Source organism: Equus caballus, chromosome 4, assembly GCF_041296265.1.
Source record: "Equus caballus isolate H_3958 breed thoroughbred chromosome 4, TB-T2T, whole genome shotgun sequence".
In the NCBI taxonomy this organism is placed as follows: domain Eukaryota; kingdom Metazoa; phylum Chordata; class Mammalia; order Perissodactyla; family Equidae; genus Equus; species Equus caballus.
This window is the reverse complement of record NC_091687.1, coordinates 98,157,664-98,183,140: the sequence shown is the minus strand read 5'-3', so window position 1 is coordinate 98,183,140 and position 25,477 is coordinate 98,157,664. Positions and strand designations below refer to the sequence as shown.

The 25,477-nt window shown below is 35.9% G+C and overlaps 1 protein-coding gene across 10 annotated transcripts in view; it reads left to right on the top strand.

The window, feature by feature from the left end:
• BRAF (B-Raf proto-oncogene, serine/threonine kinase) overlaps positions 1–25,477 on the top strand; it is a 148,234-nt gene that overhangs the window by 36,663 nt on the left and 86,094 nt on the right. For 8 of the 10 annotated variants that reach the window (XM_001496264.7, XM_070266010.1, XM_023639834.2 and 5 more), the window contains exon 2: positions 21,360–21,461. The exons of the other annotated variants lie outside the window; for them this stretch is intronic. In XM_001496264.7, the coding sequence (XP_001496314.4) occupies positions 21,360–21,461 (102 nt within the window). The remainder of the gene's footprint in view (positions 1–21,359; positions 21,462–25,477) is intronic. 10 annotated transcript variants of the gene reach the window in all.

The window sequence follows — 25,477 nt, the reverse complement described above, 5'->3', positions numbered from 1 at the left end:
ATGAGCAGGCTGTACTGGGCTGAGCTAACCTTGGCTAGGCTCTCTTATGTGTCTATGACCAACTGGTGGTTCTAGGTAGGCCGGCTGGACTGGGATGACCTGGAATGGCACAGCTTGGTTCTAGTAGGCTAGCTCAAGCATATTCTTATAGCAAGGCAGAGGTGTAAGAGCAGGCAAGTTCAGTTGTGCAAGAAGTGCATATTTTTGTTTTAAGCCTCTGCTTGGGTCATGTTTGCTAATATTTTATTTCCCAAGGCAAGTTACTTAGAGAAGCCCAGGGTGAGAGTGGAAAGGACCACAAAGTTATGGGGCAGAAAGTGTGTCTACAGGGAAGCCATCACTTGGGGTCACGAGTGCAGTCAGTCTATCACATATACCAATTTTACTCCTACGTAATTCCTTTGCATTTGTTTCCCCTCTGATTTCCTCTTTATATACCTGCGTGGTGAGGTTGCTCCCTTACTCTCTCAGATCTCTGGTCATATATCATCTTATTAATGAGACCTTCAAGTTTGACCACTCTACAGTATTAATAGCCACCTACCTCCCTCCTACTTCCCAGCTCTATTTTTCTCTATAACTTTTTGTCACCATCTGACATATTCTGTTTGCAAGTTTGGCCACTCTGCGATATTAATAGCCACCCACCTCCCTCCTGCTTCCCAGCTCTGTTTTTCTCTGTAGCTTATCACCATCTGATGTATTGTGTATTGTTTGTTTAGTGCTTGTCTTCCCTCAACTAGGATGTATACTTCATGAGATCAGAGACTTTGGTTTAAACAGAATTGTAACAGGTTTAAATAGAATGGCACCATCTTTATTGCCTAGAACCCTAGCACATAGTAGGTACTCATTAAATATTTGTTGAATGAAGAAATGAATCTACATTGATCCACTTAAACTTAAATTCTCATTATCTCAAAGTTCTCACCTGCCTTACATTGTGGAATGTGTAAAGTATCAGCTGCTCTTGGTTAGAATACCAGATGATGTAATATTTCTTCTGCTTCTCATAGACACATAGACTGTGCAATATATAAGAGTAGTTCTGCCACTTACTGGCTGTCTGCCCTAGGCCAAGTTTTTTTTCACCTCTCTGTTTCCTCTTCTGTAAAATAAGGATAATAATAGTTCCAACGTCATTGAGTGGTTGGGAGGAGTTGCACAAGTTTAATATATACAAAGTTTTTAAACGGTGTCTGGTACAAAGTAAGCACTTTGTAAGATTGGGACAATTATTGCATAATTTTCCTATTACCTACTTGTTATTAGAGTACATGGCACAAGGAATTGAAAGCTTAAGAGATCTTATGTTGATGGAGAAATTATGAAATCTTTGAAAACTGACTGTATTTTTTTGGAAGGGAAAAGCACATAAAGCAAATGAAATAGCCAGATGATATTTTACAACATGTATAAGGTAACATTGTATCCTTAAAACATTCACATACCATGAAGTGCTCTTCACAAAATATTATTCATTATTTCAGGGTTACTGAAAAAATACCTAAAACTAGTGAGCATACATTTTAACTCTGTCTCTTGAGAAGTACCATCCTAGATCCTTGGAGAAGGAAATTCATTACTTACACTGAATACTTTGAGGCATTAGGACTTAATTCTCTCGTGGAATGCCAGTTGAGAAAGAAAATATGTTGACTAAGGTGGCTGCTACTTCTCTGACCTTATCTGTACCCTGTTAGTTCTCTGACCTCAGTTGAACTCTTTTGAATGTGCTTTCATCAGTCTGCTCTGAGGTTACCAAGAATAAAGAGTTTTTAATGTTGTCGTGCAGCCAGCACCTATAACCTACTGCTTCATGCTAGTGTGCTTAGGTGCTAGGAACAAAAACAGTCATCAGAATGGTGTACTTCTCTCTCAACTTCAACTGTGCTTACAGTCATAATAGGCCGTTATGCCCCGGTTATTTACTTGTGACAGTGTTTTCCCACAAATTTTTGGTCTTAGAATCATAATGTGGTGCTCTGGAATGGTGTCCCAAGGTTTTGGAGAACTGAGAGTGACTTGGGATAGGAGGTTACAATGAAAGGAAAAATATGACTGGGGGGATTGTACCAAAAGGCAGGACATATGATAGATATATTGTTAAGATGTGTAGAAGTATTTGCCATGGAAAATCCTGAATCTGTACTGTTTCTCTTGTTTCGCATGAAGTGCTTCTACATTTTCATTGTTTTATTCCTACTCCAAATACAGTTCCGTTCAATTCAGTTATATGTATGTCCAATATATAATGTATATTTTTTTAATAGTAGTGGTGAATAGTTGTTGAATTTTCAAAAGTTCAGTAAATTTAATAAATGATTTTATGGACAGTTTAAAATAGTTCATTTGTGATGCTGTTTTTTGTTTTGTTTTTTCCAGGATCCCTGAAACTTTAGGGTTTGCTTACTCTTAATTAGCTAGAAAAAAAATTTTGATCCTCTTATTCCATTTTAGATAATTTTAGACTAATTTCCAAGTTTAACTCAAAATCAAGGTATTTTCTGCTTATTGATTTCATGAATACCACTTCCTTATTTTTATTACTCACCCTCTACCTATCCAAAGTAATTGTAGAACTATGATCAACAAACTCTTAAATCCTCAACCTCCTCCTTTACCTTAAAAAGCTTCCAAATACCTGTCTGGCCCCTGATCATAGCACTTCTTAAGCCTACTCAAGTGAAACTGTTTCTTCACAGTCCACAGACTTCAGCACCAAGATATTAGTAAGAAACGACTATAAAAATTACTACTATCCTTGACTCTGCAGTCCCTCTTCTCTTTCATTTTATGGGCCTGACAAGATATTTACTGCCCACTGTCTCTCTGCCTGCTCTCAGGCAGTTGAATGTACTGCTTTTAATTTATGCCATAAACCTCAGCGGGGCTTCAACGATATCTGGGAGTGCTGCTATCTCTTCACTTTCCCTCTAAGACCGCATTTCCACTCATTGCAAACCTCTCACAGCTTCCACTTTCGTCTTTGGATTTCACTTCAAACTTTATTGAGAAATTAGGTGTAGCTGTCGTCATCTTCTCACCAACAAATCTACAAACCTGTCAGCATTGGTCTTCATAGTCTCTCTTCCTTTCACTTGTTATCAGAACCTTCTCTCACAGTCTGATTCCTCTTCTTGTGACTCAAGTTCCATCTCCTCTTACTGTCATTAGAATTTCTTTCCTGCAGTTAGCATCTCTCTTCCACATCCTCAATTTCTGCCTCTCTATTGGATTTTCCCTTCAGCCTACAAATATGCTCTATTATCTCCCAGCCTTAATACGGATGCAAATGCATGTACATATGATGACCAAATGTGTACAGATATGTAAATTCCATCCTTGCTATCTTCGAGCCACTGTTTCTTTTTGTTGTTTTTTTGAGTAAGATTATCCCTGAGCTAACTACTGCCAGTCCTCTTTTTTGCTGAGGAAGCCTGGCCCTGAGCTAACATCTGTGTCCATCTTCCTCTACTTTATATGGGGGATGCCTACCACAGCATGGTGTGCCAAGCGGTGCCATGTCCGCACCCGGGATCCGAACTGGCGAACCCCAGGCCATCGAGAAGGGGAACATGCAAACTTAGCTGCTGTGCCACCGGGCCGGCCCCCAAGCCACTATTTCTTATCCAGTAAATTTTCTGAATATTTTTTCTCCTACCTCACTGTCTGTTTCTTCTCAACCATTTTTATGGTCTCTATTCTTTACCAATCCTTTAAATATTGGCAGGCCCTGGTGTTGAGTCTTTTTTGCCTACACTCCCTCAGAGATCTGCTTATTAGTATGCTGAGGCATCTAAATGTATCTCCAACTTCATCTCTCCTCCTGAGTTCTAAAATGTGTAACCAGCTGCCTCCATGATCCTTTAATCGACCTGTCCTGTTCATGACATAATACTTGATTTCTCCCCCTCATGATTCTCCACTTCAGCAAATGGCATCACTGTCCACCCAAAGTTCTGGAGCCAGCCTCAATTCTTATTTTTCTCTCTTACCCCTTCCCCATGTCTAATCCATTAGTGAGTCCTATTTTCTTTACCTCTAGAATAATATCCCAGATTCACCATTTTTCTCCATCTTCGCACCTGTCCACCTTAGTCAAAGCGATCGTCTGTTGCTTAGCTTATAACCATCGTCTCAGCTGATCTTTGCATCCACTCTTGCCCCCCTATAATCCATTCTTCACTAGAATGATATTTACAGTCACTGTAATATATACTGCTCTGGATTTACATTGTCTAAAATTGAATCCTGACTCCATCGTTTACCAGCGGTGTGGTTTTGAGCAAAATAGTTAACACTTGTGTGCCACAATATTCTCATCTGTAAAATGGGATAATTGTCAATAATAATAATAATAATAATAAAATATCAATCAGATTATGTCACACACACATGCACACCTTGCTTTTGAAATTTTAGATTCTCATTGCACTTAGAATAAAATCCAGACTACTTACCATGGCTTTCAGAACCGTTCATAACCTGGCCCCTTGCCTAATTTTTTTGACTCCTGCTTGTTACCAGTCTGCCCTTGCTTACTATACTGTAGCCACACTTGCTATCATTAACTCTCTGTTTTGAAACATTACATTTTTTCGGGATATGTTTTCCCTTTTTTGGACCAGCTTATTCACTTTCTGTTTTGTTTGTTCTGTATAAAGATAGTGCCCGTTTTTATTTTTTAATCAGTTGATGTTTTTTCACCTGGTGAATCATTTATCATTATAAATGCTAGGACCAGAGACCTGCTTTATTTTTCCAGTTTTGTGGAAGATTGGTAAAATTTCTAGAAATAGAATGCTAAGTCAAAAGATAGGAATGTTTTCAGACATGTGATTTCAATTAAGGTAAATTTTTGAGACCTTACAAAAAGATTTTCATGTACCCTCATGCTCGATTGGTAGTTTGCCTGTGTGTAAAATTCCAGGTTCAAAATCATTTTTGCTCAGGACAATAAATGCATTACTCCATTGTCTTTTCTTTTTAGCAGTTTTATTGAGATATAATTTACATATCATAGAATGCATCCATGTAAAGGGTATAGAATGCATCCATGTAAAGGGTACACTTCACTGGTTTTTAATTTGTTCACATGTTCTGCAACCATCACCATAATCCATTGTAGAACTTTTTCATCACCCCTGAAAGAATCTCCCAGACGGCAGTCACTCCCCAGTCCCACCAACCCCAAACCTTAGGCAAAAAGTAATCTGCTTTCTGTCTCCATTCTCTTTTAATGTTGCTGATGAAGTTTGATGTCAAGTTAATTCTAGTTATTTTATAGAAATCTTTTAGGGCTTTCTTTTTTAATAGCAGATTTCTGAAATTTAATCCTGGACACTAGGATTTATTCGTATATTGATCTTCTTTACTCCTCCACCTTAGACCTCGCTGAGCCCTTTCAGTCAAAATCCTGATATTTTTCCTTAGGTCAAAATGTTTTTAATATTTCTTCTATTTCCTTCATTTAGAACTCCTATTAAATGAATTTTGAAACTCCTATATATGTTCTTAACATCTCAACTTTTTACTTAGTATTATCCACCTCTGTTTTTGTTTTTGCTCTGTTTTCTGGAAAGTTTCTTTAACTTTATGTTACAAATCACTACCATGGTCTTTACCAGTGCTCATTATGTTGTTTACCCCTTCTAAATTTTTTCCCAATAATGTTTCCATTTTCTCCCTGCCAAGTCATTCTGTTTATTCATTTTGTGATCTTTCTCTTTGCTCCTGTTGGATTTTCAGTGTCTTGTGATTCTTTTTATTATTATTATTGAGGTATAATTGACATATAATGTTATATTAGTTTCAGGTATAAAACATAATTCAGTATTTGCATATATTGTGAAATGAATACATCTTGTTAACATCCATTACCAGACAGAATTTTTTTTCTTGTGACAAAACTTTTAAGATCTACTCTCTTAGCAACTTTCAAATATATAGTCTTTTAACTGTAGTCACCATGCTGTACATATCTTGTGATTCTTGACTGTCTATTTGTATTCATGAATAAAGGAGTAAGTTGCTTACAGTAGAGAGCTTTGCAGTTATACATGTCCAGACTTCTTTTCTAAATGAGATGTCTGACTGTTGGTTCTGTATAAGTCTTGTGTGTTCATTGGCTGGCTTCCTTCTAGGGCACAGGGTTCAGAGTAGGCAGGTTTAGGGCCACCCCAATTGCAAAAGTAAGGGTAGTTTTAGTATGTTTTATTTCTGGAAGGAGCTAACCAACTGACCACCTCAATTTCCTTCTTCCTTCCTTCGTTTTTCAAGCATGTAGAAAAGTATAAGAATCATAGAATGACTTGTCATGTACCCATTGCTCAACTTGGTGGAATTGTGTCTTTTATCTTATTTGCTTCAGATTTTTAAAAAATTTTTATTGAGTTAATGATAGGTTGCAATCTTGTGAAATTTCAGTTGTACATTATTGTTTGTCAGTCGTGTTGTAGGTGCACCCCTTTACCCTTTGTGCCCACTCCCCACCCCACCTTTCCCCTGGTAGCCACTAATCTGTTCTCTTTGTCTACATTTTTAAATTCCTTATATGAGTGGAGTCATACGGAGATTGTGCTTCTCTATCTGGCTTATTTCACTTAACATATTCCCTCAAGGTCCATCCATGTTGTTGCAAATGGGACAATTTTGTTCTTTTTTACAGCTGAGTAGTATTCCATTGTGTGTGTGTGTGTGTGTGTGTGTGTGTATATATATATATACACACCACATCTTCTTTATCCAGTCATCTGGTGATGGGCACTTAGGTTGCTTCCACGTCTTGGCTATTGTAAGTGATGCTGCAATGAACATTCGGGTGCATGGGACTTTTGGAATTGCTGACTTCAAGCTCTTTGGATAGATACCCAGTAGTGGGATAGCTGGGTCATATGGTAGTTCTATTTTTAATTTTTGAGGAATCTCCATACTGTTTTCCATAGTGGCTGCACCAGTTTGCATTCCCACCAGCAGTGTATGAGGGTTCCTTTTTCTCCACAACCTCTCCAACGTTTGTTACTATTAGTTTTAGATATTTTTGTCATTCTCATGGGTGTAAGCTGATATCTTAATGTAGTTTTGATTTGCATTTCCCTGATGATCAGTGATGATGAACATCTTTTCATGTGCCTATTGGCCATCCGTATATGTTCTTTGGAGAAATGTCTGTTCGTGTCTCCTGCCCATGTTTTGATTGGGTTGTTTGATTTTTTTGTTGTTGAGCTGTGTGAGTTCTTTATATATTATGGATATTAAGCCTTTGTTGGATATATGACTTGCAAATGTTTTTTCCCAGTTAGTGGTTTGTTTTTTTGTTTCAATCCTGTTTTCCTTTGCCTTGAAGAAGCTCTTTAGTCTGATGAAGTCCTGTTTGTTTATTCTTTCTATTGTTTCCTTTGTCTGAGAAGTCCGAAAGGTACTTTTAATACTGATGTCAAAGAGTGTACTGCCTATGTTTTCTTCTAGAAGCCTTATGGTTTCAGGTCTCATCTTTAGGTCTTTCATTTTGAGTTTATTTTGGTGAATGGTGAGAAAGAATGGTCAATTTTCATTCTTTTGCATGTGGCTTTCCAGTTTTCCCAGCACCATTTGTTGAAAAGACTTTCTTTTCTCTATTGTATGCCCTCAGCTCCTTTGTCGAAGATAAGCTGTCGATAGATGTGTGGTTTTATTTCTAGGCTTTCAATTCTGTTCCATTGATCTGTGCACCTATTTTTGTACCAGTACCATGCTGTTTTGATTACTGTAGCTTTGTAGTATGTTTTGAAATCAGGAATTGTAATGCCTCCAGCGTTCTTTTTTCTTCTCAGGATTGCTTTAGCAATTCAGGATCTTTTGGAGCCCCATATGAATTTTAAGATTCTTTGTTCTAATTCTGTAAAGAATGTCATTGGGATAGCGTTGAATCTGTAGATTGCTTTAGGTAGAATGGACATTTTAACTATGTTTATTCTTCCAATCCATGTACATGGAAAGTCTTTCCATCTCTTTATGTCGTCATCCATTTCTTTCAGAAAAGCCTTGTAATTTTCGTTGTATAGGTCTTTCATTTCCTTAGTTAAATTCACTCCAAGGTATTTTATTCTTTTTGTTGTGATTGTGAATGGTATTGTGTTCTTGAGTTCTTTTTCTATTAGTTGGTTATTAGAGTATAGAAATGCTACTGATTTATGTAAATTGATTTTATACCCTGCAATTTTGCTGTAGTTGTTGATTGCTTCTGAAAGTTTTCCAATGGATTCTTTGGGGTTTTCTATATATAAGATCATGTCGTCTGCAAACAGCGAGAGTTTCACTTCTTCCCTCCCTATTTGGATTCCTTTTGCTTGCCTGATTGCTCTGGCCAAAACCTCCAGTACTATGTTAAATAAGAGTGGCAATAGAGGGCATTCTCGTCTCGTTCCTTTTTTCAGGGGGATGGCACTCAGTTTTTGCCCACTGAGTATGGTGTTAGCTGTGGGTTTGGCATATATGGTCTTTATTATGTTGAGGTAGTTCCCTTCTATCTCCATTTTGTTCAGAGTTTTTATCATAAGTGGCTGTTGGATCTTGTCAAATGCTTTCTCTGCATCTATTGAGATGATCATGTGGTTTTTATTCCTCAGTTTATTGATGTGGTGTATCACATTGATTGATTTGCGGATGTTGAACCATCCCTGTGTCCCTGGTACGAATCCCACTTGAACATGATGTATGATCCTTTTGATGAGTTGCTGAATTCGGGTTGCCAAAATTTTGTTGAGAATTTTTGCATCATCTTCATCAGCGATATTGGCCTGTAGTTCTCTTTTTTCGTGCTGTCCTTGTCAGGTTCTGGTATCAGGGTGATGTTGGCCTCATAGAATGTGTTAGGAAGTGTTCCATCCTCCCTAATTTTTTGGAATAGCTTGAAAAGGATAGGTATTAAATCCTCTCTGAAAGTTTGGTAGAATTCCCCAGGAAAGCCATCTGGTCCTGGGGTTTTATTCTTTGGGATGCTTTTGATTGCTGTTTCAATCTCTTTCCTTGTGATTGGTCTGTTCAAATTGTCTGCTGCTTCTTGACTAAGCTTTGGGAGACTGTAGGAGTCCAACAATTTATCCGTTTTCTCTAGGTTATCCATTTTGTTGGCATATGGTTTTTTGTAGTATTCTCTTATAATCTGTTGTATTTCTGTGGAGTCTGTTGTTATTTCTCCTCTTTCATTTCTGATTTTGTTTATTTGAGCTTTCTCCCTTTTTTTCTTTGTAAGTCTGGCTGGGGATTTGTCAATTTTATTTATCTTCTCAAAGAACCAGCTCTTTGTTTCATTGATCCTTTCTACTGCCTTTTTTGTTTCAGTAGCATTTATTAATGCTCTGATTTTTATTATTTCTCTCCTGCTGATTTTGGGCTTTGTTTGTTCTTTCTCTAATTCAGTTAGGGGTGGTTGAAGATTGCTTATTTGGGATTTTTCTTGTTTGTTAAGATGTATCTGTATTGCGATGAATTTTCCTCTTAATATAGCTTTTGCTATTTCCCTTGTGAGTTGATATGGCACGTTATCATTTTCATTTCTCTCCAGGTATTTTTGATTTCTTCTTTAATTTCTTCAGTGATTGTTTGTTCAGTAGCATATTGTTTAGTCTCCACATCCTTGTGCCTTTCTCAGCTTTTTTCTTCTAATTAATTTCTAGCTTTATAGCATTATGATTGGAGAAGATGCTTGTTATTATTTCAATTCTTTTAAAGTTTGTAGAGGCTTGCCTTATTTCCCAACATATGGTCTATCCTTGAAAATGTTCCATGCACACTTGAGAAGAATGTGTATTCTGCTGTTTTTGGATGAAGTGTTCTGTATACGTCTGTTAAGTCCAATTGTTTTAGCTTTTTGTTTAGGTCCATTGTTTCCTTGATTTTCTGTCTGGATGATCTGTCCATTGATATGAGTGAAGTGTTGAGGTCCCCTACTATTACTGTGTTAGTTTTGATATCTTGTTTTAGGTTTGTTAATAGTTGCTTTATGAACTTTGGTGCTCCTGTGTTGGGTGCATAGATATTTAGAAGTGTTATTTCTTCTTGATGAAGTGTCCCTTTGATCATAATATATTGGCCCTCTGTGTCTCTCTTTACCTGCCTTATTTTGAAATCTGTTTAGTCTGATAGAAGTATTGTGACACCTGCTTTCTTTTGTTTGCTGTTAGCTTGGAGTACTGTCTTCCACCCCTTCACTCTGAGCCTGTGTTTGTCCTTGGGGCTGAGATGTGTTTCCTGGAGGCAACAGATTGTTGGATCTTGTTCTTTAATCCATTTTGCCACTCTGTCTTTTTATTGGAGAGTTCAGTCCGTTTACATTGAGGGTGATTATTGATGCATGAGGGCTTAATGCTCTCATTCTGTCACTCGTTATCTGGTTTTCCTGTGTTACCTTTGTTTCTCGTCCTGTGTGTTTTAGCCTACCCATAGACTTCCGCAGTTTCTTATTCTGGGTTTCTTAGATTTTTCCTTATTTATGTTTTGTGCCTCTGTTCTGTTTTTTAGTTTGGTGGCTACCTGAAGTTTGTATTCAGAATCTCATGTATAACATAGTCCATTTTCTGGTGGTCTCTTACTTCCTTAGCCTAGACTGATTCAGTCCCTCTCCTCTTCCCCTCCTAAATTATTATTTTCATCTCTTCTTGCAACTCGTGTTGTGAGTTTGTCGTTAAAGTGATAAGATTGTCTTTGCTTTGGTGATTTCCGTCCCTTTATCCTAATGCTATAGTTGAATATTTTCTGTCCTATTCTGATTCTATCTGTTTGTCTCCCTACTCTGTGTTTTGTGACCCCTTTCTCCCTTTTTTTCTTTTTTCAGGTATGAGAACCTTCTTGAGGATTTCTTGTAGTGGAGGTCTTTTGGCTACAAAGTCCCTTAGCTTTTGTTTGTCTGGAAAAGATTTAATTTCTCCCTCATTTGTGAAGGATATTTTTGCTGGATAGAGTATTCTTGGGTGAAGATTTTATCCTTTAGTGTTTTGAATATGTCATTCCATTCTCCTAGCTCGTAAGGTTTCTGTAGAGAAATCCACTGAAAGTCTGATGGGGTTTCTTTGTAGGTTATTTTCTTCTGCCTTGCTGCCCTGAGTATTCTTTCTTTGTCATTCACTTTTGCCATTTTTACTACTATATGCCTTGCAGTAGGTCTTTTTACATTGACAAATCTAAGAGATCTGGAAGCTTCCTCCACACACACATTTCTCCCTCAATCCCTAGATTTGGGAAGTGCTCTTCTGTTATTTCTTTGAGCACACTTTTCTGCTCCATTTTCCTTTTCCACGCCCTCAGGGATTCCGATAATTCTTAAGTTGGATTTTCTCATTGAGTCTGCTATTTCTTGGAGATTTTCTTCAGTTTGTTTAATTCTTAGTTTTCTTTCTTCCTCTGGAGCCATTCAGCCTGTCTGTCTTCGATTATGCTAATTTGCTCCTCTCTGGTGTCTTACTGTGCATTCAGGGAATCCGTATTCTGTTTTATCTGATCCATTGTATTTTTCATCTCTAGTATTTCTGATTGATTCTTCTTTATAGTTTCAGTCTCTTTTATGAAGTAACTCCAGAACTCGTTGACTTGTTTCTTTATATTTCCCTTTACCTCATTGAGTTTTTTGATGATAGCTACTCTGAATTCATTGTCACTTAGTTTACCTATTTCCAAGTCCTCAGGACATAATTCTGTGTTTTTATTGTTTTCCCTTTGGTCTGGAGCTTTTATAAATTGCTGGATGGTAGAGGAGAGTTTTTGTGCATAATACTAATATTCGGTTGCAGTTACAGGCTGTCGCCACTAGATGGGGGTTGAGAGCAGTGCCTTCTGAGCCCTCCGCCTTCAGCAGCAATGGTGGCACACAGTGCGGGTTGGGGGAAGAGGGGCACTTTCTCTGGCACGCAGACCTGGATTCTGATCAGCTCTCACTCTCTGGTTTCCCGGGGCCCTGGCTTGATGGGGTTCCCCCAGCGAAAGCTTTCCCCCGTTAGAGGGTTTCCACTGCACAGGTCTGTGGGAGTCCTGGAAGATCCCGTGGATGCGTGGCCCCTCCCCAGCTCCTTCCCTCATCCGCTGCAGTGATCCCAGTCTGTAGGGGAGGGACCAAAGTTCTCTCTTACCCCATTCCAGCTCCTCCAAGGGCGGCTCCAGCCTCTGCGCCCTCCGTTGTTTGGCTGCTGTGGGTCTCTGATGATCTCTATGTTATTAGGATTTTTTGGTTGGAATTCAGTTGGTCCTTTCAGTTGTAGTTGGAGGGGAGAGAGTCCCGGGTGAGCTCACTCCGCCATGTTGCTGACGTCACCTCTCCAGATTTTTTAAACAAATAAAAATTGTAGACACAGAGTACCTTATAGATAATCAAAGCTTATTTTTGATTCCATTCTCTGCCCTCTTGCTTTTTCTTCAGAGGTAAACATTATCTGAAGTTTAGTATTTATCATCCCCATGCATAATTCTCTATTTTTGCCATGGGTATATATCCATAAACAATATCGATTGCATATTTTAAAGCTGTACATATCATGGAACTTACTTTTTTCGCTCAATATTGTGTTTTTGAGATGTATCCATATTAATGTATTTGCTCTGGTTCTTCATTTTGACTTACATGTGGTATTCCATTATACAAATACATCAGAATTTGCCCATGTTTCTCTTAGGGAATATTTGAATTCGTTCCAGTATTTTGCTGTTATAAAGACTGCTTCAGTAAATACGTCTTACATGTGTTAAAATATAATAGCTAGATGATAGGATAATGCCCATCTTCAGCTTTACTAGATAATGTCAGTTTACTTTCAAACATTTATACTATACATACCTGTAGAATAGAAGAGCACCTATTGCTGTACATGGTTGCCAACTCTTGGTATTATTAGACCTAAATTTTTTGCCAATCTCATGGGTGTGAAATGGTTTCTCATTTTAATTTGCATTTCTTTGATCACTAATGAGATTATTTATTTTATCTTGTGTTTATTGGATATTCTGAATTCTCTTTAGTAAACTACCTGTTCATAAATCCTTTGCCCATTTTTCTTTTGGATTTTTTGATCTTTTCCAAAAGGATAGTCAGTTATTCCGGCATTATTTATTGTATAGTTCATCCTGTCCCCCACTAAATTATAATGCCAATGCAAACCATATGCCATGTATATAAGTACCTGTTCCTCTGTTTCTGAGCTTTCTATTTAATCCCTTTGCTCTGTTTGTCTATCCCTGTACCATACTATTGCTTTATAAGTCTAGCTGTCTGGTAGTACTAGTCTTACTTTTTTTATTATTCCAAATAGTTAAAAGACTATTTTACAGTGCTTCCATAAGAATTTTAGAATCAGTTTTTCAAATTCTTTGGGAAACATCTCTCTTTGGATTTTGCTTATTGCACTGCATTGAGTTCATATGAGGAAAATTGAGATCATTACAATATTGAGTCTTCACATAAAAGAACATTTATGTAAGTCTTTGTCAAGTGAAGAGGGCTCATGCATACATGTATGTGTTGTATGGCGTAAATGTGAAATGAAATTTAGCGGCAAAAAATAAGTAAATACCAGAGCATAATAATCCCCTGAGCTCTGTTATCTCCATGTAGATTTGTTCTTAGGCTAGACATAACTAGAATTAATATACCGTGGAAAGGGCTCCTATGTAATAATTGGGGCTTTGAGGCTGATGAAATGGCCTTATTTGAAAGGGCAAGGGTCTTGAGCTCTGTGGCTGTCATCAGCCTTTTCTTGCATGGTGTGAACTTAGACCTGTTGAGTCAGCTTCTTGACAGGCTACCAAAAGAGGAGAGGAAATTAACCTCTAGAGTCATCTGAGTGTCTCTTCTCACTCTTCTTTTGTGCACTTGCATATTATTTTGTGTTTTCTCAAAGGTCTTGCAAATCTTTTGCTAGATTTATTCCTAGATTCTTTATAGTTTTTGTTTCTATTATGAAAGTCATCTTTTTTTAAAATGAATCTGGCTGATCCATTGGAACACCTATTAAAGTTTGTATTCCTGATCTTATATTCACCAATCTTGCTAAACTCTTAAATTAGTCTTTATAGTTAGTAGTTATTAGCTCTAATGGTTTATAGCTTTTCTTGGGTTTTTCTACAGATACCATGTTTCCTACAAATAAGTTTTTATCTCTACCATTCCAATTCTTATATCTCTTCTTATATCTTATCTCCATACTATTAATTATAACCTCCTGTATATCATAGCAATGTCTTATTCTTGACCTTTCACTGTAATATTTTGCTGCAGGTTTCTTGTAGATATACTTTATTAAGTTAAAAGATCCCTATTTATAACATTCTAACATTTTTTTCAATAAGTGAAAGTTGAATTTTTCAAAAATTTATTCAGATTTTGTTACTGATTTCTAAACTAATTGCATCATGGTAAAGGAATATGTCCTGTATGATAACAATTTTTTGTATTTATGAAACTTGCATTGTGACCTATAATGTGGCTGCTGTGTAGAGGTAAAAGTAAGAATAATAAAATTTGATCAATTCATAGAAGTCAGAAAAGCAAGAAAAGGCCTTGTAAATAGAAAGCATGTAGTAAGATGGTAGAAATAAATTAGTTGCAAAAATGTAAATGAATTGAATTCTCTGGTTAAAACACAGTGGAGTACATTTAAAACCAAACAAGCTAACAAAGCTATCTAATTCTTTTATAGGAGACACACAATGGTTGAAAATAAAAGGATGAGAAAGGACATGCCAGGCACATAATGGTAAAATGCTGATGTCGATGGGTTAGTATCAGATAAATTAGACTAAGAGAAAAAACATTGTTGAAGAGAAAGAGGGCCACTGCTTAACATTAAGGAAAAAGAAAGAAAAAGTTTAGGGAAAAATTCAAAGCTACAGAAAAGTTGAATAATAGTGCAGTGAACATTTATGTAAATACTACCTACACTGCCTAGGTTCAACAGCTGTTAACATTTTGCTTGATTTATATCACCTAAGAAAAGAAATTATTTCACCTGGCTGGAATCTCTTTATATCTAGCAAGACTAACAGTTCCATAATCTTATATCTAGTACATGTTCAAATTTCTGTAATTAAACCAGGAATGTTTTTTATAGCTATCTTCCGTCCCTGAACTAAGATCTACTTGTGCATGCATTGAATTAGTTGTTGTCTTGTAGTCTTGAACTGACCACCCACTGTTTCGTTTCCTATGGCATGATTTATTAAAAGGGACCAGGACACTTGTCCTGGAATGTCCCACATTTTGGATTTGTCTGATTGTTACGGCTTTGACTTTAAAAGAGAAGGTAAATGACTTATAGACTGTCTCACGTTCCATATTTGTTTATTTCATTGTGGTGCTTTCAGCATATTTCTGTATCTCCTGTTTGTTTTAAACTAGAAGCTGAGTATAAAGGTTTGATTAGATTCTATTTAAATATTTTGTAAGTATACTTTATGGATGATAGATAATGTATCATTTATGTCACATCACATTAAGAGTCACTTGTCAGGTTGTCCCACTACTAATGATTTTAAGCCTCATCTCTCCTTGAAAAGGTGTGTTTTTCCTTTTGTGTTTAATCTGTAGCGAAATACTTTGACACAATGTGAGTATCCTGTTTTCCATCAACTTTTTACCTAGTAGTTTTAGCGTCCTTTGATCCTTTCCTGAATCAGTTATTTCATATTAGCTGGTGTTCTTCTGTAAAGAAGAGCATCCCACTTCAAATGGAAATAACTATAGTTTTTCATAAAAAGGGAAGATAAGTGCATAATTCTCTTCCATGAATGTTTAATTTTTTAAAGATGTAACTGTAGGTGGCAAATGTCTCCCACCAAACACTTTTTGTTTTTATGAACTAGTGAATTTTTGGTTTTTTTATGTATGCATAATTAAAATCTTACTCTTTTTGCTGAAAATTTCCCAAATTTGACGAGTAGAAGTCCTTTCAAGCTGGCTCCTGTATTGTTTTGACATCTATTTGGCACAACAAGATGTTCCAGGATTCTGCTTCTTGAATAATAGATGGGTTTTAGAATGCTTTAGTGCTGCCAATGTCTTCCGTTAGTTTTAGTTATTGTTTTTATTGTTGTTATTTTGTATAGTCTTTGCTTATTTAGATTTACCCTCATGTTTATTAGTGTCTAGGTTCCCCATTTGTATTAGTTCCCTGTGGCTGCTATAACAAATTACCACAAACTTGGTGGTTTACATCATCACAGATTTATTCTCGTAACAGTTCTGAAAGTCTGAAATGGATTTCACTAGGCCAAAACCAAGGTGTCATAAAAGCTGTGCTGCCTCTAGAGCACATTTCCTTACCTTTCTAGCTTCTAGAGCTGCACTCCTTGCATTGCTTGACTCATGGTTCCTTCTTCCGACTTCAAGGCCAGCAATTTTAGCATCTTCCTGTTTCTCTGGTAGATCTTCACATTCCCTAATTCTCTGTAGTAAAATCTATCTCGAATTTCCATTTTATAAGGACACTTGTGATTTACATTTAGGACCTACCCAGGTAATTCAGGATCCCTAACTCAAGATACTTAATTATGTCTGCAAAATCCTTTTTTCATATTAGGTAATATTTACAGGTTCTCGGTTTTAGGATGTAGACATCTTGGGGGCTGTTATTTAGCCTACCTTGCCATTCTTTCTTTTGTATTGTGCTGGGTTCAGTTTCCTTTTTCTAGGTTGTCAACTATTTTCTTTTTGCACCTTGAAGTCATTTCATTATCTTCTTTTTATTATTTCTTTTTATTGTTGCTAAGGAGTATGCTATCAATCTAATTTGTCTTTCTTTTCTCTTTGGTTGACTTTAAGAATTTTTATGCACTTTCACTTCAGTCTGTATGGTTGTGGATTTAGTTTTAGCTATCATGGCCAGGGCTCATTGTACTACTCTGAGTATTTTTGATTTTCAACTGTTTTGGAAATGGGAGATACGGCAATATGGCCATCTTCTGTTCCGATCTCTCTCCCATTCTCTGTTTACCTTCTAGATGTGCTAATCCTGTTCTTCATGTCTTTCATGTTTTCCATTCATTTCTCTCTGCCTTTTGGCTAATTTTCTGTGAATCATCTTCTAGTTCTTTAATTCTCTTTTCAGCTCTAATCTGTTGACTTCAAGTGAGGTTTTATTTTAATGACTATATGATTCCAAATTCAGGTCTTTATAATTTCCTCATGCTTTCTTTTTATGTATGTTGTCTTTAAGATTGGAGATCTAGAGTTATCTCAGTGGAAACTTCCTTTTATGTTTTGGTCTGCGATTTATTGATTTTGATTTCTTTGTTAAGCTGTTTATATTTATTCTCTGTTTTACAGGAATTATTCAGAATTTTTTCCACTGAATTACTGATGCTTTGGCCTTCTTGCTTTCAGTACCATGATTCTTTTAACAATTTTCTTGAAATTGTAGGAGAGGAAATGTCTCTCTCTTTTTAAAATTTTTTACCTTTGGTAATGATCTTTTTTTTTTTTGGCATTTATTAGACTAGTCTCATAATTTTCTCCTTTGACCTATTAATATTAAGTATTATGTTACTGGATTCCTAGTGAATGACTATCCTTGATTAAAAAAAAAAAATAGAGGGGCTGGTCTCGTGGCCAAGTGGTTAGTTTCACGTGCTCCGCTGCAGGCGGCCCAGTGTTTCGTTGGTTCACATCCTGGGCACGGACATGGCACTGCTCATGAAACCACGCTGAGGCAGCGTCCCACATGCCACAACTAGAAGGACCCACAACGAAGAATATACAACTATGTACCGGGGGGCTTTGGAGAGAAAAAGGAAAAAAATAAAAGCTTAAAACAAAAAAACATAGAGAGAGTACTGAAATATATTTAAGAGTTTTTAAGGTCTATTCTTACAGGGTGGATTATTTTGTGGTTTGGTTTTTTTGTATTTGTCAAGTTTTGACATCTAGATTTTGCCAGCTTCATAAAATGAATTTGGATGATTTTTTTTCTATACTATCACCTATTAGTAGTTGATATTACATTTTCTTTAAAGGTTTGGTAGAAACCAATCATATAATAATCTGAACCTCATACCTTTTTATTGGGTGGAGGGGAGCCAGTGGCTGTAGTTCTTTTGTGCTGTTGCTACCGTACAGTTCCTTCCATGGCAGTTTGTCTGCATTTATGTTTTCACATAGGCATCTTCTGAGCTAGGCTTTAAGAAAAAAAAAAAAACAACCTTTTTTTGGAGTGAGAATCTTGCAATTTGAAGATCAGAAATGATCAATTGTTTACTGAGATTGCCTAATTTTAATTGCTGTAGTCTACTAAAGAGATCAAAACAGGAAATATTCTAGTACCTTTCTTGAAGTTTTTTGTTTTTGTTTTTAATTCTTTCATTTTTCTTTTATGATTGCTGTAAGAGATTTTCTTGTTTTTCCAAGAAGGCATTGTAAGGCCAAAAGTATATATCTACTGTTAACTTTATAATATCTTAGTCTACTTTTTAATATATTTCTATTTTATAAGTATCATCAGTTTTCTTACTCTTCTGGGGAAATCTGAAAGAATTTTCCCTCCCAGATTAATTGTTTCTAATTCCAGCTACGACTAGTGATTTTTCTTCATTCTTTGGATATAAAATTACTTTTGTTTGGGAAGATAAGAAATCTGACTTCCAGACGTTCATGGTCTGATCCTGCCTTACCTAACCAATCTTAACATTTTCTATTGCCCTGTTGTTTTGTAGACTGTTGTAAGGACTTTGGTGATTTTTGCTTGGGAAGCTGTTGGAGGGTTTTGAGCAGAAGAATGCCATATGATCTGAAGTTATAGTTTTAAGAGATTACCCTAGCTACTGTGTCGTTCTAGAAGTGAAACAGGAGAGACCACCTCAGAGACTATTGGAATAAAGAGAGAAACGATGTGGCTTGGAACAGAGTGATAATGGTAGAGAAGGTGAATAATTGTCTGATTCTGCATATATTTTGATCTGGAGATGGATTGGATGTCAGGTGTGACAAAAAGAGAGTCAAGAATAACACTAAAGCTTTTGGTTTGAGCAACTTAAAGAATGGAGTTCGTCATTTTCTGAGATGAAGAGACTATAGGAAAAACACGTTTTTGGGGGATGCTGGCAAATGAGAAATTAGTCTTTGAACATGTTAAGTTTGAGGTGCCTATTATCTTAGTAGAGATGTTGAGTAGGCAGTTGGACAAAAAAAGTATAGAGTTGAGAGAGCTGGATTTAAAAATTGGGGCTTCATCAGTCCGTATTTGGCATATAAAGTCACAAGACTGGATAAGATCATCACCTAGGGAGTAAGTGAATCTAGGGAAAAGAAGACATCTGATAGTTTTTGGGGGGATATGAGATATTAGCAAGGGAGTCATAAAGGAAAATTTTGTAAGATCTGACTGTAGAAAAACTTTGGAACTTCTGTCATTGTTTCTTGAACCTTAATATGGATCATTTTGTTAAAGTTGAGTAGGTCTGAAATGGGGCCTGAGATTCTGCTGCTCTGACAAACTTATTGGAGATTATGCTGCTGTTGGTCTATGGACCACACTTTGAGTAGCAAGACTTTATATGACAAAAGAGACAAAGTGAAAAACAAGGAAAGATGCAACATTTGTAGGAGAATAAGAATTAATATCCAGAATTTTCAGGATGAAGGGTATCTATATAACAGCAAGAAAAACAAATAGAATAAAAGGGAGAAGGAATATGGATAGGGAATTTTCCAAAAAGAAACTTAAATGGCCAAATACATGAAAAATGCTCAACTTTCTGCGAAATACAAATTAAAACAACAAGATCATCTTTTCCCCTTAAGATTGGTAAAAATTTAGAAGTTTGATAATACCTGATGTTGGTGGGATTGTGGGAAAAGGGTAGACTCATACCCTGTGGATAGGGGTATGACTTGGTACATTTTTTCTTTTGGAAGGCCATTTGGCATATTTATTTTTTAAATGTGCATATCCTTCAATTCAGGAATCCTATGCCTCAATAATAAAAGGAAAACTTGCACCCTTCCCAGAAAGGCAGTTCAGACTATTCATTGAAGCCTTGTTTGAAGTGGAGAAAGCTACAATAATCTAAATATCCTCTTGTAAGGGAATTATGAAATAAACCAAAGGTCCTGAAACCCCTTTGCTCATTTATACCCATTGTGCATTTTTAAATTATCTCACATTTTTTAATTATAACTTTAAGTAGTTTAAAAGACCATAATTTCTAGTGTGTATTATATTTATGTTAAGTCCCCTTTTGGTCACACCTTGAAATTGCAGGTTTAGATCTTTCAATTTATAGAGAGTATATACTGTATAGTGTAATTTGTAAAGCAGGTTCTCAAACTGCTCAGATAAATTGGACTCATTTTTCATCAACAAAAAAAAAATCTGACTTCTTACTTATCTTAAAATAAATATGTTAATATGTGCCTGTATTGTAACCACAAGACTTCTAAATTCTAGGCTGGCTGGATAAATGGATAAGACTTGGAGGCTTGCCAAGAATTTGTTTCATTGATTAAAAAAAGGTCTTCATTTTTTTCCACCTTTTCTCTCAAGGGATTTTCGCTCTTCTCTTATTTGTTGGATACTTTGGAGTTTATACGTATCAGAACGGTGCACCTTAGTAGGATTTGAGATGGATAAGTACTTTGCCTTTCTTTTATAAAGTGAAGAATTACAAAATGGTGATTTTAAAAGGAGAGGAAGAAAGGAAAACTAATTTTAAAGCAGATCAATTAGGAAGAGTACAAATAGACACTAAGGATCTGGAAATTGATTCTCCTAAAGTTATCCATGTCCTCCTAACCTCAGGTTACTCTTGAAGCTTGAAGACCATTGAAATAAGCAGTGTCATAGCATTATTATGAAATGAATGTATCTATACTTAACGCAGCCATTTAAAAGGATGCCTATGCAGCCATTTAAAAGGAGTAAAATATGTGTATGTATTGACATGGAAAGAATTCTGAGGCACGTTCAGTGAAAAAGCAATTGTTAAAAATATTTTTATATGTAATATTTATATGATTTGTTTTTTATATATGTATGTATTTGTTTTTTACTTGAATAAAAAGGAGATGTGGAAGGATGCATACCAAACTGTAAACAATACTTTTGGCAGGGCGCCCAGGAATATGGGGAAGGTGAAAAGAGATTTTCATCATTTATTATGAATACTCATATGTTATTTGAATCTTTTATAGTTGAGAATATATTGTATTACTAGTATAGAAAAAAATTTGAAGATGTTTAATAATAAAAGGGGAAAACCACTATATTAAATGATCTCTAAGTTCTCTAAGCTCTAAATTTCAAGAAACACTGGCAGTTACTGCACTATTTTAATAGAAATATTAAAATATTTCTAATTCATATCCTAAATCATTTTTATGTAAATTCTTTTAAAATATTTTTTAGGTATGGAATATCAAACAAATGATTAAATTGACACAGGAACATATAGAGGCCCTATTGGACAAATTTGGTGGGGAGCATAATCCACCATCAATATATCTGGAGGTAAGCTTTTGATTATCATATCTGTAATTTTGAAAAGAAAAAATGAACTTATAAAAAGCATTTGTACTGATAATATTGGTTATCTTAGGAGGTGGTATTAGAAACAGACATGGGAAGAAAGAATTAGCTTTGTCTTTACTATACTTGTTAATCTTGTTTCACTGGTTAAAATAAATATGTGATATTTTGTAATTTGAAAAATGTCAAAACTCCCTTAAGGGAGAAGTTGTATATAAACTTCAAAATATTACTCTGGTAAAAAAAACTTCTTAAAAAAACAAGAGAGAGAAAGCTTTCTGTTGTGGTGGTCAGCAAACTAGTTACCATATTAGAAAATGGGGAGAATTTTGTAAGTTGTCTCTTTTCCTGAACGAATTCTCTCCCCAACTTGGTTTTTCCTTCCTTTTTCTTTTTCCCACATGTACATCAGTTGTTCCTTTGAAGACATCACGAGTCTCAGGTTTTTGCTTCCTTATAGATAAAATTTACAATATTTAGATAGGTCAAAATTGCTTAGCTTTACTGTTTAATAGTGCCTTGAGGCTTTTGTATCAAGCCTTGAGCATCATTGTAAATTTATAGAGTTAGTCATTATTTTCAATCCTATGAGGTACTAGTTACTATTATAATAGCAAATAAGCTTTCTTGGCATTAGTATCCTTATGTAAGTGTCTCAGGTTCCACAGCAAACAAGCTATTAGGGAATTATGCAGTCAGGCTCCACAGCCCATGCTGCTTAGCGCTGCGCATACATGCTGCCTGTCTCTATAAAAGCGGGCTCCAGCTGTAATCACTAGTCATACAGGGAGATAACCCTAAATTACAAATGATCAGGTTACCATTTATCTTCAAATGCCAGAGATTTTTATGCATAGATTGACAGACACGTAAACTAAACTTCTAATTTAGTAATCTAATTACTTTAAAAGGCAAGTTAAATCTTTAGAATTTCGTCAGACAGTAAGCTTGCATTTCTAAAATAAACTTGGAAGTTTGGAAATAACTGGTAATAAGCTGTTCTCTTCTTCAAATGGCTTATCCCAGAGCACACTGCCAGTTAGAACTAGAATTGATACCTCTAAATACTAGTCAGTGTACTTTCTAATATCCCATGCTATCTATTTTGTTTGTATGTCTGAGGAGGACAAGCAAAGGTGTCATAAGGAAGCAGGTATCTTGGTGAAAATAGTAATTCCTTGCTTAACCAGCAGTTTTTCTGCCAACCATTTCTGTGTCTTGGGAGACTTTCCCTTCCCCTCAGATGCAATAATTTGCATCAATAACCCTGTCTCATTACAGCAGGCATTGACTTCTTCCTCCATGCACACATTCTTCAGGCTTTTTACTATTTGCATTACGCCTAACTACGACAGTTTACAACAGACTATGCCTCATAGGTTATATCATTAACATGTAGATTCTTATTCTTGAAGACTAAATAGTAACCAGTTTCTCTGTAGAAGGCAGTATAATGTGGTGGTTAAGATGAACCATGGAATCACACAGACTGTATGTTTGAATTCCAGCTGTGCCTTAGTTTCTTCAGACAAGTTACCTAACCTCCCCATATCGCACCTCATTGGTAAAATGGGAACAGTATCACACATGTGTTAATTTAAGGATTGAGTTTATAATTATGAAATGGCATAGTTCCTGACACGTAAGTGCGCCATAAATTTTCAGTTCATTAATTGAACAGATATTTATTGAGTACCTGCTAATATTTGTACTTTTCTAGGCTCTGGGATATAGCAGTTAAAAACAAAAAACAAAAATCTCTGCCTTCAAGCAGCTTATATTTTAATCAGGGGAGGTTATTACAGACAGTAAACATATACACGAGTTAAAACATTGAACACTGAACATTGAAAAATACTATACCATTTGATATAGTATGAAGAGGAGCCTTGCTGGAAATGACAGTATTCCTCCCTGGGGAAAGTTGACCAGCCCAGGGAAAAGACCTGTGGGTACTCATATTTGAAGGCCCTTCACTGAAAAATCAGGTCTACTGATTACGTGCTGAGACCCACCATTGTCCTTTCTGTCTCTATGAGTTTGATTATTCTAGGAATCTCATATTAGTGGAATTATACAATATTTGTCCTTTTGTGAATGGTTTACTTCACTTAGCATAATGTCTTCAAGGTTCATCCGTGTTGTAGCCTGTGTCAAAATTTCCTTCTTATTGAAGGCTGAATAACATTCCATTACATGTATATACCACGTTTTGTTTATCCACTCATCTTTCGATGGTTAGTTGTTTCCACCTTTTGGTTATTGTGAATAATGCTGCTATGAATCTGGGCGTACAAATGTTTGAATCCCTCATTTTACTTCTTTTGCGTATATACCCAGAAGTGGAATTACTGAGTCTTATGGTAATTCTATATTTAATTTTTTAAGGAATTGCCATACTGTTTTCCCTAGCAGCTGCATTTTACATTCTGCTAGCAGTACGTAAGACTTCCAGTTACTCCACCTCCTTGCCAACACTTACTTTCTGTTTTGCTTTGTTTTTATAATAGCCATCCTAATGAATGTGAAGTGGTATCTCGTGGTTTTGATTTGCATTTTCCTGATGACTAATGATGTTGAGCATCTTTATGTGCTTATTGGCCATTGTGTTTCTTCTGTGGAGAAATGTCTATTCAAGTCCTTTGCCCATATTTTAATTGGGTTGTTTGTTTTTGTTGTTGTTGAGTTGTAGGAGTTCTTTATATATTTGAATATCAATCCTAATCAGATACCTGATTTGCAAGTATTTTCTCCCATTCTCTTGGGTTCCCTTTTCACTCTCTTCATAGTGTCCTTTGATACACAAAAGTTCTTTATTTTGATGAAGTTTAACTTATCAATTTTTCCTCTTGTTGCCTGTACCTTTCATGTCATATCCAAGAAATCATTGCCAAATCCAATGTCCAGAGCTTTTCCCCTATGTTTTCTTCTAAGAGTCTTATAGTTTTATCTCTTATGTTTAGGTCTTTGATCCATTTTGAGTTAATTTTTGTATGTGGTGTAAGGTAAGGGTCCAAATTCATTCTTTTGCATCTGTATATCCAGTTTTCCCAGCACCATTTGTTGAAAAGACTGTCCTTTCCCACTGATTGGATATTTTGACAAGTGTCCTTGTCAAAAATCATTTGACCGTATATTCAAGAATTTATTTCTGGGCTCTTTATTCTATTCCATTGGTCTATATGTCTTAACTTTATATCAGTACCACACTGAGTTGATTACTGCAGCTTTGTAATAAGTTTTGAAATCAGGAAGTGTGAGACTTTGAACTTTGTTCTGCTTATTCAAGATTGTTTTGGCTCCTTGGGATCCCTTGAGATTCCATAAGAATTTAAGGATGGATTTTTATATTACTGTGAGCACATTGGGATTTTGATATGGATTGCATTGAGTCTATAGATTGCTTTGGGTAGCATTGACGTCTTACAAGTCCTTAGCTCTTAAATATGAATGGACAACTAAGAATAACCAGATATTTAAAGAAGGCTTTTAACAGGAAAGATAATGGCAGAAATAGTCAAAAGGAACTCGGAAACAGTGCAGAGAGCAGAAGAAACTTGAAAATAACTATAATTGACATCAGAGAGATGATATGGTAATCTGTTCCTGTTTTGTGGCTGTACTAAAGAAGGAAAAGTAATAGGGAGCAAGAAAGAGCACTTGGAACTTAAAATAGTATAGCAGAAAATTTAAGTGTGTCTGTGTCTGTGTGTGCATATAAATAAACAAATGTTGTAAGATAGAAAGTTAAGGAAATCTTCCAGAAAGAATAAAAACAGAGATGGAAAATATTAGAGGAAAGATGAGAAAAATTAGAGAATAAATCTAGGAGACCTATAAAAATTACAAATGCTTTTAGCTGCAAGAAACAGAAACATCCAATAACAAGTTGCCCAAACAAATAGAGGTTTTATTTTTCCCTCCATAGCAGGAAGCATGGAGGTAAATTCTTCTAAGATTGGTTCTACAGCTCAAAGTTGTCAGATGCTGGAGTGGAT